Raw genomic sequence first — 17,108 nt, 5'->3', positions numbered from 1 at the left:
TTGCTTTCACTGTCATAATATATCTAAATGTTTCCTTCTGCAGTACTGGCTGGCACTGTCATCACAACTGTCACCCGAGGTGGAAGTTTGCGTGCCACAGTCTCGATCATCAACATCTATAAAGAGGGAAATCTGGCAATTCAGCAGGCTGGCAAGAACATGAGTGCCAAGGTCGTCGTGGTCTGCAAGCAGTGCCCTCTCCTCAGAAGAGGTAGGGAGGAAAATATTAGTCTTTCTTTAGGGAAGCTCAGGGACAGAGAAGGAAACAAGAGAGAGAGTCTGAGCAAGTCGTGGATCTTCCCCTGCCATGACTGGGGAAGTAAAATCAAGGCTAATGTGTTGTCCACTTCTGGTGTAGAAGGCAGGCCTTTGGAGTCCGGCAGAATTGGGCTCTAAGCCCAGTTCTTGTAACGTGTGACAGAAGATGAGATAGTGGAAATGATGAACGGGTCCAAGAAGCATTTGAGGTTGGATCAATAGGGAACAGACACAGAAGGAGCGGTTCAGGGGAAAGAGATTTTCAATTATTGCACTTAAGGTGCCAATACTATGTTTAGAGGAAAATATCCATCAAGGAACAAGAAATTCAGAGCTGAAGTTCAGAAGAGAGAGGTATATATGGGCTAGAATTAAAGATTTGGGAATATTTGCAGATATAGGTTCATTAAATCCACACATGGAAATGAGTTTAAGAGAAATTATGGAAAAAGGAAAGTTAAAAAATGAAAAAAGTCCGGGGCACCTGGGTGGCTCAGTTGATTGAGCGTCTGACTTTGGCTCATGTCCCGCATCGGGCTCTGGGCTGACAGCTCAGAGCCTGGAAACTGCTTAAGATTGTGTGTCTCCCTCTGCCCTTCCCCGCTCATGCTCAGTCTCTCTCTCTCTCTCTCAAAATAAATAAACATTAAAAAAAATTTTTTTTACTGGAAAAAGTCCAGAGCCGGAGGCAAGGAGCAAATGATTTTTTTTTAACAAGTTCTTTAACTTATAAAAAGTAATGAATGTTCTATGGGTTTTTTTTAAAAGTTTAGGTAAATAGAGAAGGATATAAAATAAAAAGTGAAGCCCTTTCCCTTTTCCCAGAGGTACCATGAAAAGTTCCCTCTAGAAAGTTTCTGTCTATAGGAAGCATGCAAGTACACACTTAGACAAATGAAGTCATGATATACCTGTTCGACTACCACTCCCCCCCCCACCACATGATCTATAGCCATCTTTCCATCAACAGCACATATAGATAGATATCTCTCTCTCTTTGGAATGGTAATCATGTCTGGTATCCACTGTGTGGTATACCAAGATTTCTGTCTCCAATCTTAGCTGATGTGTTCCCTCAATCTTGCTACAAACTTCCCCCACAACTAAACCAAACCAGTCCCTTCCCCCCCATACACACACACAATAGAAATGAAGAGAGAATATCCACTTTAACAATTCAGGTTGCTCAGAAAAGTCTGGAGGCTCACGGCTTCACATGGATCCTTCAGAGGGAATAGCAAAGGCTCTGTAAAAGATTAACGCTTCTTCCCAGAACTGCAGGAACATCAGATAATGTACATGTAGACACTTACCGTAAGGTCTCATAATGATGCTAACAGTCTGGCCTTGAGGTGGCATCCACCTGCCCAGTCCTCCAAGCCTTCACAGGCTCAAGACCACTATGAGGACAATGTTAGCCCACAAAGGAAGATTATGCAAGAGAAAAAGGACATATTTCTCTTAAGACATACAGGTGAAGAGGGAGAATAAAGGAGGCGGTAATACACTCTGCCTTTATGACATTTTTTCTCAGGCAGTATAAATCTTCAGAGTTGAATCCAACATACCTCAGCTTAGGGCCCAGTCTAGGCCTAACTTAGCCAGATACACTGTAATACAAAAAACCGTATAATGGATAGAAGTACTTCTTAGTACCTATTTGTTGTAAGGAACTATAAGAATGCAAAGAAATATATGATGCAACCATGCCCTCAGGAAACTTACATAGTACAAATACTTGAGATATTGAAAAAAGCTCAAGTCGACAACAGGAACATAAGACCGTGGATCATTAGTTGCCAAATGCTTGGGAAATCTAGAGTCATTATGGGATAATGACAGGCCATCTGAGGATGGCGTGTCAGGGAGCACCGAGGCCCCTTGAGGAAGGACAGCCTTTCACATGAACACAGCGCGTATTCAGTAAATACCTCAGACCCACAGCCCTGCAGAGCAGGACATGGCTGGGCTTCATCATCCCCTTCCATCTTTCTAGTGTTGGCAGAGCTGGAACACGTTCCTTACTGGAGTTTAGATTTTTTTTTCTGAGAGGCTTATACCTGTTCTATACCTAGATAGAACAAATGTATAATTAATTATACCATTTCCAGATCATTTTATCTAGAGGTAAGTTATAGTCTAAGTTGTATCGAAACAGTACACAGAGAAAAAAATTATATATATTTTTATATATATATATATATTTTTTTTAGGTCTAAACTACATTATTATGGGCCAAGTGGGTGAAGATGGGCGAGGCAAAATCATGCCAAACAGCTTTATCATGATGTTCAAGACCAAGAATCAGAAGCTCCTGGATGCCTTGAAAAATAAGCAATGTTAACAGTGAACTGTGTCCGTTTAAGCTGCATTCTGTCATTGCCTTTGAAAGATCTGTATTTTTCTCAGTAGAACAAAAATCTTATATTAAACATTGAGCATTCAGAAAGATTTATTCTTCACATGATGTAGGTCTGAGACCTCCGATATCACTGATGGAAGTTCTTTGCCTGCACAGAGAGGAGCAGATACACGATTGAAAACCTGCAGACTTAGCGCGGTGATAGGAAACTGAATGTATTGAGCGTTGACAGTTTGGAAGCAGTTTATTTATACATCTCTGTAAAAGGATATTTTAGAAATGAGTTGTGTGAAGATGTAAAAAAGAGATTTTATAAGTGCAATATTTATAGTGATATTTGTTTTACCTTCAAGCATTTGCTCTGAGGTGTTATATTCTTCTCTTGCATTTTTTAAATCAATGCTTAATAAACTATTTTAAATGATTATATCACAGCCATTAAAGTTGTTTTCATAGAATATTCCGTACTTTTTACATAATCAGTTTGGTATCAATTCACACTTTGCTGAAAGAGCATTCTAAGAACTTCAGGGACAAGATGGATAATGTAAGTAGACTATAATTCTCTGTAGAACCAGACAGTGTTAGAATGGTGTCCCTCAGGAATCCAGTGCAACTCCTTCATTTTGTAACAGAAAATTGAAGCTCGGGTATATTTGGTGACTTGTCTAGAGCACACATCTTCCAAGAGAAAGAGCTGGCAACCAAGCTTAGGAGTCCTGACTCCAACCCAGTGCCCTCACTGCTATAGAAGAGGCCCTCTCTACCCCAGAGGAACACCCTCTTATTCTGACTTTGCAGCATTTGGTCTTTGGTTTCCTAGTCTTTGGTCGTTTGATAGGACTTGAAATTAGAAGTGAGCCCAGTGCTCCTGTCCTGTTCATCCCCAGGCAACTGGATCAGGGTATATCAACTCGGATGCTTTCTGCTATTGCTTTTTAAAAAATCTGTTTTCATTCAGTAGTGAAAGAGCCTTGAAAGGACTCCCCTCGTTTGCACCCAGATGTTTGAAATGCAGCTGTATCTGCAACAGCTCTGCCAACCAACCCGTAGGAGGTTGCTGGCCAGGAGCTGCGAAAGAGGGGACAAACCATCGCTGTCTGAAGAAGGCAGAACGAACATCAGGGATGAAACAAGACTTGGATCACAAGGTCTCTCATGGTACAACCAAAGTTTTAGAAATAAGGAAAATATTCTTTTGGGTAAAAACAATAATTCCCAACCCTACAGGTGACCAGACATTCAAAAGCCAAAAAAAAAAAAAAAAAAAAGAATTTCAAAAGGAAGAATCCCTCTGTTTTGGTAGCTGGGCAAGCATAAGCAAGCAGTGAATGTGGGCTGCTTGTGGGATCAGGAATCATTCCTTAACCTCTCCCACTGGGCTGCCCATCAGTACCAGAGAATTCACCAGCTGAGAAAGTGGATGAACTACAGGAGTCAGTGGTTAACTTCACTGGCCACTGCCATCTTTTAGAAAGGCCCTCCCAATCATCAGGACTTCACAGCTATGCCCAGCCAGGATGTAACTATAGAAGTCTAATTAACTCTAACCTTCTCAAGGCAAGTGACTTCCTTTCAAGAATGCATGTATGAGACGTGAAAGTGATTACTAAAGATTTTAGTATTTTGAGGCACCTGGTTGGCTCAGTCACTAGAACATGCCACTCTTGATTTCAGGGACGTGAGCTTGAGCCCCACATTGGGTGCAGAGATTACTTTAAAAAAAAAAAAAAGATTTTAGTCTTTTTTCTCCTTCATCTCTTCTAATTGGTGCATTATAGGCAACAAGGCAACATGTGTGCGGCTATCAGCCTCTTGCGTTAACCTGTGGGAAGACTTCCATTGGTTTCCAAGTGGGTGCTTGAGTCACAGTGAGGTAAAAACTGGGAAAAGTAATCTGAACTATTTAAATCATTGACATCTCTGAAACAAGACTTTCAACTGTTTAGGGAAATAGTGGTTAATAATGTATGGCACTGGTTTGTCTTCTAATTAAACTATTCAAAACAGATAAGCTGAATAGTGACAATGCTCTTTTTGGTCCAAAAACCATTTCTTAATTTCTTTCTTGTTCAATAAATCACTTATTTTGACTAAAGTGGAGTTTCTTCAGTTATGAGTTGAAGGAGTTAGACTAGATAGATGACTTCTGGGAATTATTTCTCTCTTAGGGGTTCTTTTAAAAAAATTTTTTTTCAACGTTTATTTTTATTTTTGGGACAGAGAGAGACAGAGCATGAACGGGGAAGGGGCAGAGAGAGAGGGAGACACAGAATCGGAAACAGGCTCCAGGCTCTGAGCCATCAGCCCAGAGCCCGACGCGGGGCTCGAACTCACAGACCGCGAGATCGTGACCTGGCTGAGGTCGGACGCTTAACCGACTGCGCCACCCAGGCGCCCCAGGGGTTCTTTCTTTTTAAAATTTTATTTCTTTTTAAAGTATAATTGACTACATTTTGTTTTTGTTTTTAGCTAATTGTACTTGGGGAATCAAATACACATGATGAACAAATTGGTGATCATACTAATACATCATAAAACATTTCCAGATCCTCTGCTGTGTTTCAGGGGGTCTTGCTAGCTTAATTTTCATCCTTTGAATTCAATTCAATTCCAATAACAAAAATATATGAATCTTGCAAAGTTCCCAAATCTTAAATTCTGTTACATTACTTACCTTACTCAAAGGTTAACCTTAGTTGAAGACATTTATCGTCTTTTTTTCTTTCTGTAGGAAAGTGCTACTGGGCTCCCATTATACCTTCCAGACTGCTGAAATGAAATAAACTAATAATAGAAATCTTTAAAGAAAAGCCTTATAATAGAACAGCTACAGATTAGTGCTTTTTTTTAAGTTTATTTATTTTTGAGAGAGACAGACAGCAGAGTGTGGGGAGGGGCAGAGAGAAGGGGAGAGAGAATCCCAAGCAGGCTCTGCACTGTCAGTGCAGGGCTCGAACTCACAAAGCTGCAAGATCATGACTTGAGCTGAAACCAAGAATTGGATACTTAACCAACTGAGCCACCCAGGCGCCCCAGTAATTTTTTTTTGTAATATTTATTTCTTTTGAGAGAGAGAGAGAGTGCACATAAGAGAGAGAAAGAGAGAGGCAGAGAGAGAGGCAGAGAGACAGGGAGACAGAGAATCCCAAGCAGGCTCCATGCTATCAGTGAGGAGACCAACTAGGGGCTCAATCTCACAAACAGATCATGACCTGAGCTGAAATCAAGAATCAGACACTTAAATGACTGAGCCAGCCAGGCTCAGATTAGTAGTTCTAATGCAAATTAAGTAATATTGCCAGAAACTCCTTTTGCTTGAATTCATGGACATATTTATATACGTGCCAACAAATTTGCAAAAAAAATCTTCAAGTAGAAAACAAACATTTAAAGAAGTGTGTGGCAATGAGAGAGCTTGCCCTAAGTATTCTAAGGCCCTTATATTGAGAGAGAGAAGGATAAAAATACTACTTTTAGAACTTAGAGAACTTAAGCCTTTATATTAAAACATCTAAGGAGGGGCGCCTGGGTGGCAGTTAAGCATCCGACTTCCGCTCAGGTCATGATCTCGAGGTACCTGAGTTCCAGCCCCACGTTCGGCTCTGTGCTGACAGCTCAGAGCCTGGAGCCTGATTCAGATTCTGTGCCTCCCTCTCTCTCTGCCCCTCCCCTGGTCATGCTCTGTTAATATTAAATATTTCAAATATTAAAAAAACATATCTATGGCAACTATAAGAGACTACATAGTTTGAAATTTTTAAACTAGCAGAGAACAAAAAGAAGGCAAGACATTAAAATGAAATCAGGGAAAATATCACAAAATTTGATGACAGAAATACAAATGTACTGGGGCGCCTTGGTGGTTCAGTCAGAGCCTGGAGCCTGTTTCAGATTCTGTGTCTTCCTTTCTCTCCACCCCTCCCCCCACTCACGTTCTGTTTTTCTTTCAAAAATAAACACTAAAAAAAAATAACAAATCTCAACAAATTTCAAAGCATAAGTATCATATGGACATCCTTCTCCAAAAATAATGAATAGTTAGAAATTAATAACAAAAGTAAACAATAGGAAAACAAGAAAAAAAACCTGATATTGGAAATTGAGAAATGTGCTTTTAAATAACTTATAATAAAAAGGAAATTATAATGGAAAGTATTAAGTATTAAAAACTGAACAATAGTAGAAACACTAAATTATTTTTAAAATGTTTATTTTTTAGAGAGAGAGCGCAAGTGAGGAAGGGGCAGAGAGGGACAGAAGATCTGAAACAGGCTTCTGTGCTGACAGCAGAGAGCCTGACTTGGGGCTTGAACCCACAAACCACCAGATCATGACCTGAGCCAAAGTTGATGCTCAACCAACAGAGCCACCGGGGTGTCCCTAGAAACATTAAATTTAAAAGTGTGTAGAGGAACACTTCAAAGTACACTTCAAGTAACACTTTAAAATTTATAAAATTAAATGTTGACATTATAAAAGGGTGAAAAATAATTTGTGAATGACACACATTAGGACATTAGTAAAACAAGAACAGACTAAACTTTTAAAAGGTAGAAGGAAATAAGAACAGAAATTGAGTAAAACAGTAATCATAAATACATAAAATTAACAGCCAAAAATGGATTCTCCAAAATGACTAGTAATTGACAAAATTCTTACAAGATTAAGCAAGAAAAGAAGTAAAAAGAACAAGAAAACAATTTAGGAATAAAAATTTCTGCTGAGGTTATAGAATCTTAAAAGGTAACAAAAGGGTCTTATGAGCCACTTCATGTAAATATATTTGAAAACTTAGATGAAGTGGACAAACTTCTAAAGGGGGGAGGTTACTTAACTCACTCAAGTAGAAACAGAATGCCAAAATTGTCCTATAACCATTAAAGAAATCCAAATAGTAACTATAACTCTTTATTCAAATAAAACCCCAGGTCCAGATAGTTTTACTTAGAAAGTGGACCAAACATCCAAGGGACAAATACTGCCAATCTCACATATACTATTCCAGAATATAAATAAAGAAGTCACAGATGGCAATTCTTTTTATGAAATTGGTATAATCTTAATACCAAAACTTGAGCAAACATAGGATCCAGTCTGATTTTACTTACGAACATAGGTGCAAAAAGAAAATAATTATCAGACAAAATCCAACAAACAAAATAGAACACAATCAAGTTGGGTTTATCCCCAGAAACACGTGCTCGATTTACCATTAGGGAATCAATGTTCACACTTCACTGCGCTAATAGATCTGCTATGCCAACTAGAGAGATTTAGGTGCAACTAAACATTCAGACTCCTAAGAGAACCACAGGCCTTTCTCCCTGGGGTTCAGCAGGATCCCCAAAAAGCTATAGCACAAGGATCAGAGCTTAACAGGACAGGGTCAGACTTTCTACTTTAGGAGCCTGTGCAGCATTCTGGCAGCAGTTCACACAACCAGATCACATGAGCTCTTTTCTTTGGCCTTCCTAGATAATGTCTCAGATGCCAGGAGACTTGACTCACGTAAGGCGGGTGCAGACACTCCAACTTAAAGTTCATATCTCCTCAGAAACCAGTATCTCTTGTATGAACTCCATAGGCATAGCTTCCAGACACCTCAGAGGACATGCCTCCTTTTAAGAGTTACATGCTCAGGAAGACCTAAAGCTGCAGGTCCCCTATCAGGTATTTATAGTTCAATTATAGTTCCTCATAATCCAATGCAATTTACCAACCAGGGTTCATTTATACCACAAATAAATTTGTCTAGCAACATAGTTGACATGCTGTAATATCAGATTACTAGGTAAATTAAGCTGGAGTTAAACACAGGTCAATTCTTTTTTTTTTTCTAATGTTTATTCACTTTTGAGAGAGAGACAGACAGAGTGAGAGGGGGAGAGGGGCAGAGAGAGAAGGAGACACAGAATCCGAAGCAGACTCCAGGCTCTGAGCTGTCAGCATAGAGCCTGATGCGGGGTTTGAACTCACCAACTGTGAGATCATGACCTGAGCCACCGCTTAACCGACTGAGCCGCCCAGTTACCCCAAACACAGGTCAACTCTTAACGGGGAGGGAAGGTTTCTTAGCCTTACTTGCAATATATTAAAGGAGAAAAATCATTTGACTTAACAATGCAGAAAAGCATTTGATATAATTCAATATTTATTCAAGACAAAATAAACGTTGAGGAAACTAAAAACAGAAGAGCTTCCTTATGCTGATGAGAAAACCTCCAGCAAATGGTGACATATTGAAAGCATTTTAATATCAGTGATAAGACAAAAATGCCTGAAGTCAACATTTCTACTGGTGAGCCTAGCCAATGTAGTTAGGAAAGAAAAATAAATGATATTAGACAGGAAGAAGTAAGACTTTTATAATGCAAATATGATATAATTCAAATAGAAAACCCCCAAAACCCTGCAAGTAAGTGATTAGAATTCATAGTTTCACAAGTCTGTTCCTTAGATGTGTATATAACCCCTAACCCAAGGACAAAACATTGAATTTTTAAAAATCTTTTATAATTAAGCATCTTGAATTAAATATGTGAGGGTCATTATTCATACACAAACAGCCTCTTTTTAACATAGGATGTACAAGTGTGAGAGCGTGCATGGATGTATAGAATTGGGTATTCAGACAGAGTAGCTCTGGGACATACATAGAGATTTGTTCGGAAGAATTTTAAAGTTGTTATTTAATGTTCTAACGTTTAAGTCATGGGGATGAAAGGTACAGCATAGGGAATATAATCAATGGTACTGTAACAGTGTTGTATGGGGATAGATGGTAACCACACTTGTGGTGAGCATAGCATAATGTATAAACTTGTCGAATCACTCTATTGTACACCAGAAAACTAATGTAACATTGTGCGTCAACTGTTCTTCAATTTAAAAAAATTTAAAAACTGGACTTCTTTGTTTTTGTAATTTATTTCTTCCTCTAAAAAACAAAGTCAACAATTAGGCTTAAAAAGGCTAAAATTTGATTATAATTTTGAAATGTTATATTTTGCTTCAGGGATATTCTGATACTAAGATTAGGTTACATTAAAAAAAAATTAATGCTTATTTATTTTTGAGAGAAAGACAGAATGCAAGTGCGGGCACAGAGAGGGAGACACAGAATCTGAAGCAGGCTCCAGGCTCTGAGCTGCCAACTGTCAGCACAGAGCCCGACGTGGGACTTGAACCCATGAACCGCCAGATTATGACCTAAGCCAAAGTCAGATGTTTAAATGAGCCACCCAGGTGCCCCAAGATTAGGTTACATTTAAACAGTGAGATGAAGTTTTTGAGAACAGAAATATATTAAGAAAATTTACAAACTTAAAGATTTCATAAAGCTGATCAATTTATGAGAAATTAGTATTAACAGTGACATAATGCAGTTAAGAGCTTCCTGGACAAAGCAGACAAAGACTTGTATTCTCCTTCACAGTGTATCAGTGGGAGAACTTTCTGTTTCCTCATCTGTAAAATGAAAAAGTTGAATTGGATCCTGAGATCCCTTACAGATTTTAAATTGTTTCTAGATCCTTGAATAACCAAATTGATCAGGGTATAAAATTGCACAGAAATAAAATCATTCAGTTTCTCCATTCTAAACCCTTGGTCCCTCCATGCCTTGGCTTATGTTTTGGGTGGACTGACTCCTGATTTTTTTTTTTTTTTTAAGGATTTCAACGTTTATTCATTTTTGGGACAGAGAGAGACAGAACATGAACGGGGGAGGGGCAGAGAGAGAGGGAGACACACAGAATCAGAAACAGGCTCCAGGCTCTGAGCCATTAGCCCAGAGCCTGACGCGGGGCTCGAACTCACGGACCGCGAGATCGTGACCTGGCTGAAGTCGGACGCTTAACCGACTGCGCCACCCAGGCACCCCTCCTGATTTTTTATATATGCTTACTACCTCACAGTCCTTCTTTTCCCTCCTAATTCTTCCTCATCTCATTGGTCTGTTTCTGTCCTTGGTCATAAATTAAGTCTTTAATAAACTATTCATTTAGAAAAGCAAGGCCTTTTAAGACATCTTAAATTCCACTCTGTGACCAAGATGAACTTACAATGAGAAATAAATAAAAAAAGTAAAGCTTTGGGATGTATCTTACACAAACAATAAATTGAGCTCAGGATCTCAGGTCAGTCATGAATCAGTCTTAGACAAATTACTTAAAATGGCGATTTTCTCACCTATAAAATGAGAAGATTGAAGTAGGTGATCTAAGTCTTCTTCCAACCCAATTTGCTGAAATAAGTTCTAGAACACACAACTGTTAGGTAAGTGTCTAGGATATTACACAAGCAGATACAGCTAAATTTTCATTCAACAAATTTGTGCCATTCACCATCAACAAAGTACTTAAGCTGAGGATATAGAGGATACGAGAGCTGCTTCTGTCTAGTTTTATAACTTAGAAAAAGGAAATCCTCTGTATTAAAATGACCATTATAGAAAATACAGTGACTGTTTGCTATTTCCACTGAAATATTAAGGGGAGGGGATGAGTTTAAAATATTTAAAATTTAGAATATTAAAATAACCTCACAAAATTAATTAAATTTCTGGATGAGCTACTGAGGCAGCTCCTTAAAATTCTTTTCACATAGCACTTGATAATTTTAATATCTTTCAACAAGAATAATTTGCCTAAAATTGAAGGATGGATTAAATATCTTTTCTAATGAAGAGACAGACAGATACACCCTAGAATGCAGGATGAAGAAAATGGAGCTTACCTGTCATTTATGTGGCTGAAAGTTTTTCTGTTTATTTTGAGAAAGAGTATGTGTGTGCATGATCAGGGGAGGCGCAGAGATAGAGGGAGAGAGAGAGAATCCCAAGCAGGCTCCCTGCTATCAGCAAAGAGCCCGATGCGGGGCTTGATCTCACAAGTCATGAGATCATGACCTGAGCCAAAATCAAGAGTCGGACCCTTCACTAACTGAGCCAGTCAGGCACCCCACCATTAATATTTTCTTAATGTAATTCTGAATAATTAGGCCCAATTGGTTTACTCCTCATGACCTATAATCTCAGCCTATTTGGATTTTATAAATGTATTTTCGGAGGAAAACAAAAATTTCAAGGTTAATGCAATTCTAATAAAAGCCACCTTTTTTGGTAGAAATTGATAGACTAATTCCAAAATTTATATGACAGAGGAAGAAAGCTAGAATAGCCAAAATTATTTTGAAAAAATAGTACAAAATAATTTACCTTGGCATTTATTATTATATTTCACCCCACTGTGTTGTGTTAATGATGGGCTACTAACTTGCATAAGCACTGTTTTCTTTGGACTAATAATGATTTAGGTCTACTGTTATTTTTTTCTTTTAGTAAGTTGTAGGCTTATGTATTTTTTTCAGGTTAATGAAGCATAATTTGTATTCATTAAAATTCACCCTTTTTAAGTGTACTGTTTGATTATGCAATCAGGCTTCTCCCACTAGATCTTAATAACCAATGGTCTGATTTGGGTTTCCATAGCTTTTTTTTTTCTAGAATGTCATGTAAATGGAATCATACTGTATGTAGCCTTTTCATCACTTAGCATAATACTTCTAAGACTCATCTATGGGGGGGCTTGGGTGGCTTTGTCGGTTAAGCGCCTGACTTTGGCTCAGGCCATGATCTCAGTTCTTGAGTTCGAGCCCCATGTCAGGCTCTGTGCTAACAGCTCAGAGCCTGGAGCCTGCTTTGGATTCTGTGTCTCCCTCACTCTCTGCTCCTCCCCCACTCGCACTCTGTGTGTGTCTCTTTCTCAAAAATAAACAACCATTTAAAAAAAAAAAAAAAGACGTATGTTATTGCATAGATCGGTAGTTTGTCTCTGTATTAACTTGGCTAGGCTAATTTATGTTTCCCAAAATTTTCTTTCTTACATACCCTTAGGGTAAACCACAAGGCACACTGTTTGTTTTTGTTTTAAGTTTATTTGGGGGGGAGGGGGGAGGTAGAGAGAAGGGGGGTGGAGAGAGGGAGAGGGAGAGGGAGAGGGAGAGGGAGAGAGACAGAGAGAGAGAATTTCAAGCAGGCTCTGTGCTGTCAGCACAGAGCCCAACACAGGGCTCAATTTCACAAACTGTGAAATAATGACCTGAGCCAAAATCAAGAGTCAGAGGCTTAACCAACTGAGTCATCCAGGTGCCCCACAAGACACATTTTAAAGTGAAATTTGAAGGGCAGAAGTGAAGAGGCAGTGATCTCATTTCTTATGCAGGCACTTTTGTAGCTTGAACATGGGGTAACTTACCTGCTGGCTCAACTTTTGGGGTGGGACAACAGTCTGACCTACATTGTTTCACCTTTCCTTGGATCCTCCTTCAGCTTCTTGGACTCCTGGGCCAGGTGTGTGTTTAGCAACCTGGCAAAAGGCAACTTTTCACACAGGATACACACATCGTCAAAGTTGGGAGACAGTAAGAAGTGACACAGGTCTCAGTGTCAACTGCCTACCATGTGAACTTTAACTCCAGCATTAGATGCAAACAATAGACTCACAGAGACTGCTTAACAAACTCCAACGTGTAACAGCAAATCCCTGTAAACAAATCACTATACAAACATGTATACATGTATGCCTGCAAATATCCTAGTAGTTCTGCTTCTCTGACTGAACTCTGATACAATTCTTTTGTATAACCGAGTAAATAAATACCTACCATACGGATGTACACCTTGTTTATCCATTCACCAGCTGATGGACATTTGGCTGTTTTCAGCGATCTAGTTTGGGATCATGAATAAAGTTGCTATAAATGTTCACAGACACAGGTCTTTGTGTGAACATATTATTTCAAAACATGGTATTTATAAATACAAGAAATAGCTAAAAGAGTTCAATATGTTTGCCACTGGAGGTGGAAAGGGGCACAGAGGGGTCCGATGTTGATGTTTTACATTTTAGATCTTTCTAACCATGATTTAAAAAAAAAAAAAATACACTGAATTGTACACTTTCAAAGAGTGAATTTTATGCCATGTGAATTATATTTCAACACAAAAGTATAAAAGTATATGATAATACAATAAACAGATCCCACCAACTTATAATCTAATGTCAAGTTTTATTTACCTTTTTTCTTACATTATGCTGTCATCCAAAATATACCTTATAAGTAATTCATGCATACAGTAGGCACTCTATAAATATTTTGATTTAATAATTAGGTATTTTTTAGAATGACTAAAAATCCTGATGTAAAATCCCAACTGGGAAGTGCATAATCCCATTGTAGACAAAATATATAACTTTACAATAAACATTTTTATAAGAATTTGCCCCAAAGAGGGAACACTTACAACTTGGAAATTAAAAAATACAAAGTAAAAAGCAAGATGAAGCATAATACTAATATATTTAGACAATGACCCCCCGGACCAGTGGGGCTTACAGACCTAGGGTTACCTGCACCCTGTGGCCTTAACACCATCTGAAATTCAGTTAAGAAGATAATTATATACCTAATAACCTCTTAACTGGAAATGCTGCAAGAAAATACAAGCAATAGCCTGTGAAACTTTTTTAACTACATCCCTCACATGAACGCAGGAAAAAAATTTTTACTACATATCTTATTCTCCAATTTAAGAAAATCAAGGCTTTTTATCTTAAGCAGTAAGAGTGATCCACAAATAAGCAAGAAGTCACTTTTATAGAAGCTATGTTAAATTCTGTGGAAAATACTTTGGGAGATTAGTTCAAGAACCTTAGTCCAAATATAAATAAATCCTCGCATTAAAGGGTCTTCCAATTTACAAAAACAAAACACGCTGTGACCACATATGATAAAGTATCTTCTAAATCCTTATTTTGGGTTAGCTTTATAACTATGAACAGTCACTTCAAACTGAAAAATGAAAAAGACTGTAGTACTATTATGATAAAGAAAAATTAAAAGCCACCAAATGCCTAACCTTAGTGAAATACCTGTGCAAACCTATAAACATACTCAAATACTCTATTTCTATAAAATGAAAAGTCTACTGACTATATCTTTCAAAAACTATATAATTCCATAAAAATTTAAATATATAGACTATACCAATACATGGAAATGTATATATAAAATACTATTAAGTGAAAAAAACCAAAAAATATAAAGTGAATACAACCATGTAAAAGTAAATATATTACAATAACAAAAACTGTGAAGTGACTTAAAATTTATAGAGACATAAACAGATTTAAATATCCATTAGAGGTTTTTCTTTGTTACTTAAGATTATAACAAAATAAAAAAAAATAGACTATTATTTTAGATTAAACTATACTCCTAAACAATAAATACTGAACTAATGTGAACTCCTAAAACAGAGATTTTAAAAACCATGACTTAACTATATTTCAAGTGTATCCTATGGATGGAGACCAGCCCACATTTGCTGATCTTCACTTTACAAAACCTTCTGGCAATGTGCACAATTATAACTGCCCTTCTTAAACATAAAAAGAAAAAAATTTAAAGCACTGTTCAAGTAAGAAAACCAAGCAGCATGCTAACAAAATCTATCTACTTAATCTGTTTTGCACCTGCAAAAAAGCTACTAATAGAGGGTTTTAAAAAACTAATCCTATATACATATTTTACATAATATATTTATGCTATAAATATTTTAAAGAATGGCTTTTACATAATTCTTCATTTTAATTCAATATATATCTTACTGATTTAATTGCAAATTATGCAAATCCAATCTTTCAGATTTATTACTGAAAATTATTCTCTACATGGTTTAGAAAATGGTTAATTTCTTGGGTAAAACATAGCATATTTAGAAGTCCGAAAGCCAAGTAAATCCCTTATTTCATTTCGGAATTTTGAAAGATCTTGGCGTAGTTCATTTAGATTTTCCACGGTTGCCTGATCTGTACTTTGCATCTTCTGTCTCATGGATGTCAAGTAACGATGCACTAGGCAGCACATCACTTTTTGGTAGTTTTCATCTCTCTTTTGTTTCAAATTTCTCCATTCCTTCAAAACAAACAATTATATGATACAATTTTATAAACAATATTTAAATGAGGTGAATTTTTAAGATTTTTCACAGATACAAACACATGTTTTATTGGGCTATATTTTTGGGACTATATGTTACAAAATAATATTCATCACTTGTTTAAAACAGATACAGCCTGCCTATTTGTTTTATTCATTCACCTATATGCTTCTCTGGATTTAAAAATATTCTTAGGAATCCTCAATTTATAGGAAGGATTAGCAAACTACAACCCACAGGACAAGTATGTCCTGTTTCCTATTTTTTAATGGCCTGTGAGCCAAGAGTAGTTTTTTACAGATGAATATTTATAATTAATTTGATGATAGGGAATACTGATTTTGAGACCCAATTAAACAAAATGTTATTCCCCCCCAAAATGGAATTCCATTCTTTTCATTAGATCTATATTACAAAAAATTATTAAATTATTACTCAATTAATGTTACATTTTAAATTTCACCAATAAAAATTTTGTGGAAATTTGTGTTCTTTCTTGTTATATTACTTATTATAGTCATAAAGTATTTTTGATTTTGTCTCAGTCTGCTAAGTCCAAAAGATTTACTAATAGGCCCTTTAAAGAAAAGTTTGCCAACCTCTGGTTTATAGCAACATGAACTGAATTATTCATGTAATGAATAACTTTCAAGAAAAACTAGAAAAATGAGATGGCTTCAGTAGTCAATCTTTATGCTGACAGAATTGGCATTCTAAATATTTCCCATGTTTTAAAACTTGAGACAAGATTTCATAAAAAAAAAAAAAATCATAGCTCTATCTCTCACATATTGAATCCTTACTTTATGTTAGATACTATGCCATGCATTAGGGATATAGGAGTAAAAAAAAAAATCAGACAGTCCCAGGCCTTAAGGAGCCTGCATATTTACACTCTAGGAAACATCAGTGATTAGGAATTGTTAAAATTTCCAAGTTGCAATTTTAATATCTTACCTTTAAACTGTTTTGCCGTTTAACCTTGCCTTTTGATGTATGAGAGCAAATCCACTTACTGAGGCTACTAATCATATAGCAAATAGTCTTTGGTGAAGGAATAATATTGAAAGGTGGGGGTAATGTACATTTGTCATCAAAGTAGCTAAGCCACAACTTTGCTCGAGCAAACTTCCATTCCTTGTCTTCATGATTCTGTAAGAGCCAAATGAAAAAGCAACACAGAATGTGAACACACACACACACACACAGGGGAGGGAAGGGCAAAGGAGAGAGAGATGTGGGGCGGGGATATCATTTTACATGGTCCAAATGTTTGATGTCCAAATGTTTACACAGCTTGTAGGTAAAAATTTGGTTCAAGAGTTGTAGTTAATATACATTACTTACATTTAAAAAATCTATATTTAGGGGCGCCTGAGTGGCTCAGTTGGTTAAGCATCCAACTTCAGCTCAGGTCATGATCTCGCGATTCAGGAGTTCGAGCCCTGTGTCAGGCTCTGTGCTGACAACTCAGAGCTTGGA

The 17,108-nt window shown here is 37.1% G+C and overlaps 2 protein-coding genes across 8 annotated transcripts in view; one reads left to right on the top strand and one right to left on the bottom strand.

Moving 5' to 3' along the window:
* The window catches only part of PCOLCE2 (procollagen C-endopeptidase enhancer 2), a 62,374-nt gene extending 59,325 nt beyond the window's left edge, over nt 1–3,049 (top strand). The window contains exons 8-9 of the mRNA XM_040480394.1: nt 44–211; nt 2,472–3,049. Coding sequence (XP_040336328.1) covers nt 44–211; nt 2,472–2,602 — 299 coding nt within the window. The 3' untranslated portion in view covers nt 2,603–3,049. The remainder of the gene's footprint in view (nt 1–43; nt 212–2,471) is intronic.
* A 10,624-nt stretch (nt 3,050–13,673) lies between these two features.
* The window catches only part of TRPC1 (transient receptor potential cation channel subfamily C member 1), a 65,787-nt gene continuing 62,352 nt past the window's right edge, over nt 13,674–17,108 (bottom strand). For 6 of the 7 annotated variants that reach the window (XM_040480385.1, XM_040480387.1, XM_040480389.1 and 3 more), the window contains 2 exons: nt 16,584–16,778; nt 13,674–15,601 (listed from right to left, as the gene is read on the bottom strand). In XM_040480385.1, the coding sequence (XP_040336319.1) occupies nt 15,374–15,601; nt 16,584–16,778 (423 nt within the window). In that variant the 3' untranslated portion in view covers nt 13,674–15,373. Of the gene's footprint in view, nt 15,602–16,583; nt 16,789–17,108 lie in introns of those variants that run through there. The other variant, XM_040480388.1, reaches the window with a different exon arrangement.

This window comes from Herpailurus yagouaroundi, unplaced genomic scaffold (genome assembly GCF_014898765.1).
Source record: "Herpailurus yagouaroundi ecotype Mexico unplaced genomic scaffold, PumYag 159, whole genome shotgun sequence".
In the NCBI taxonomy this organism is placed as follows: domain Eukaryota; kingdom Metazoa; phylum Chordata; class Mammalia; order Carnivora; family Felidae; genus Herpailurus; species Herpailurus yagouaroundi.
This window is presented reverse-complemented; position numbering and strand designations above follow the sequence as displayed.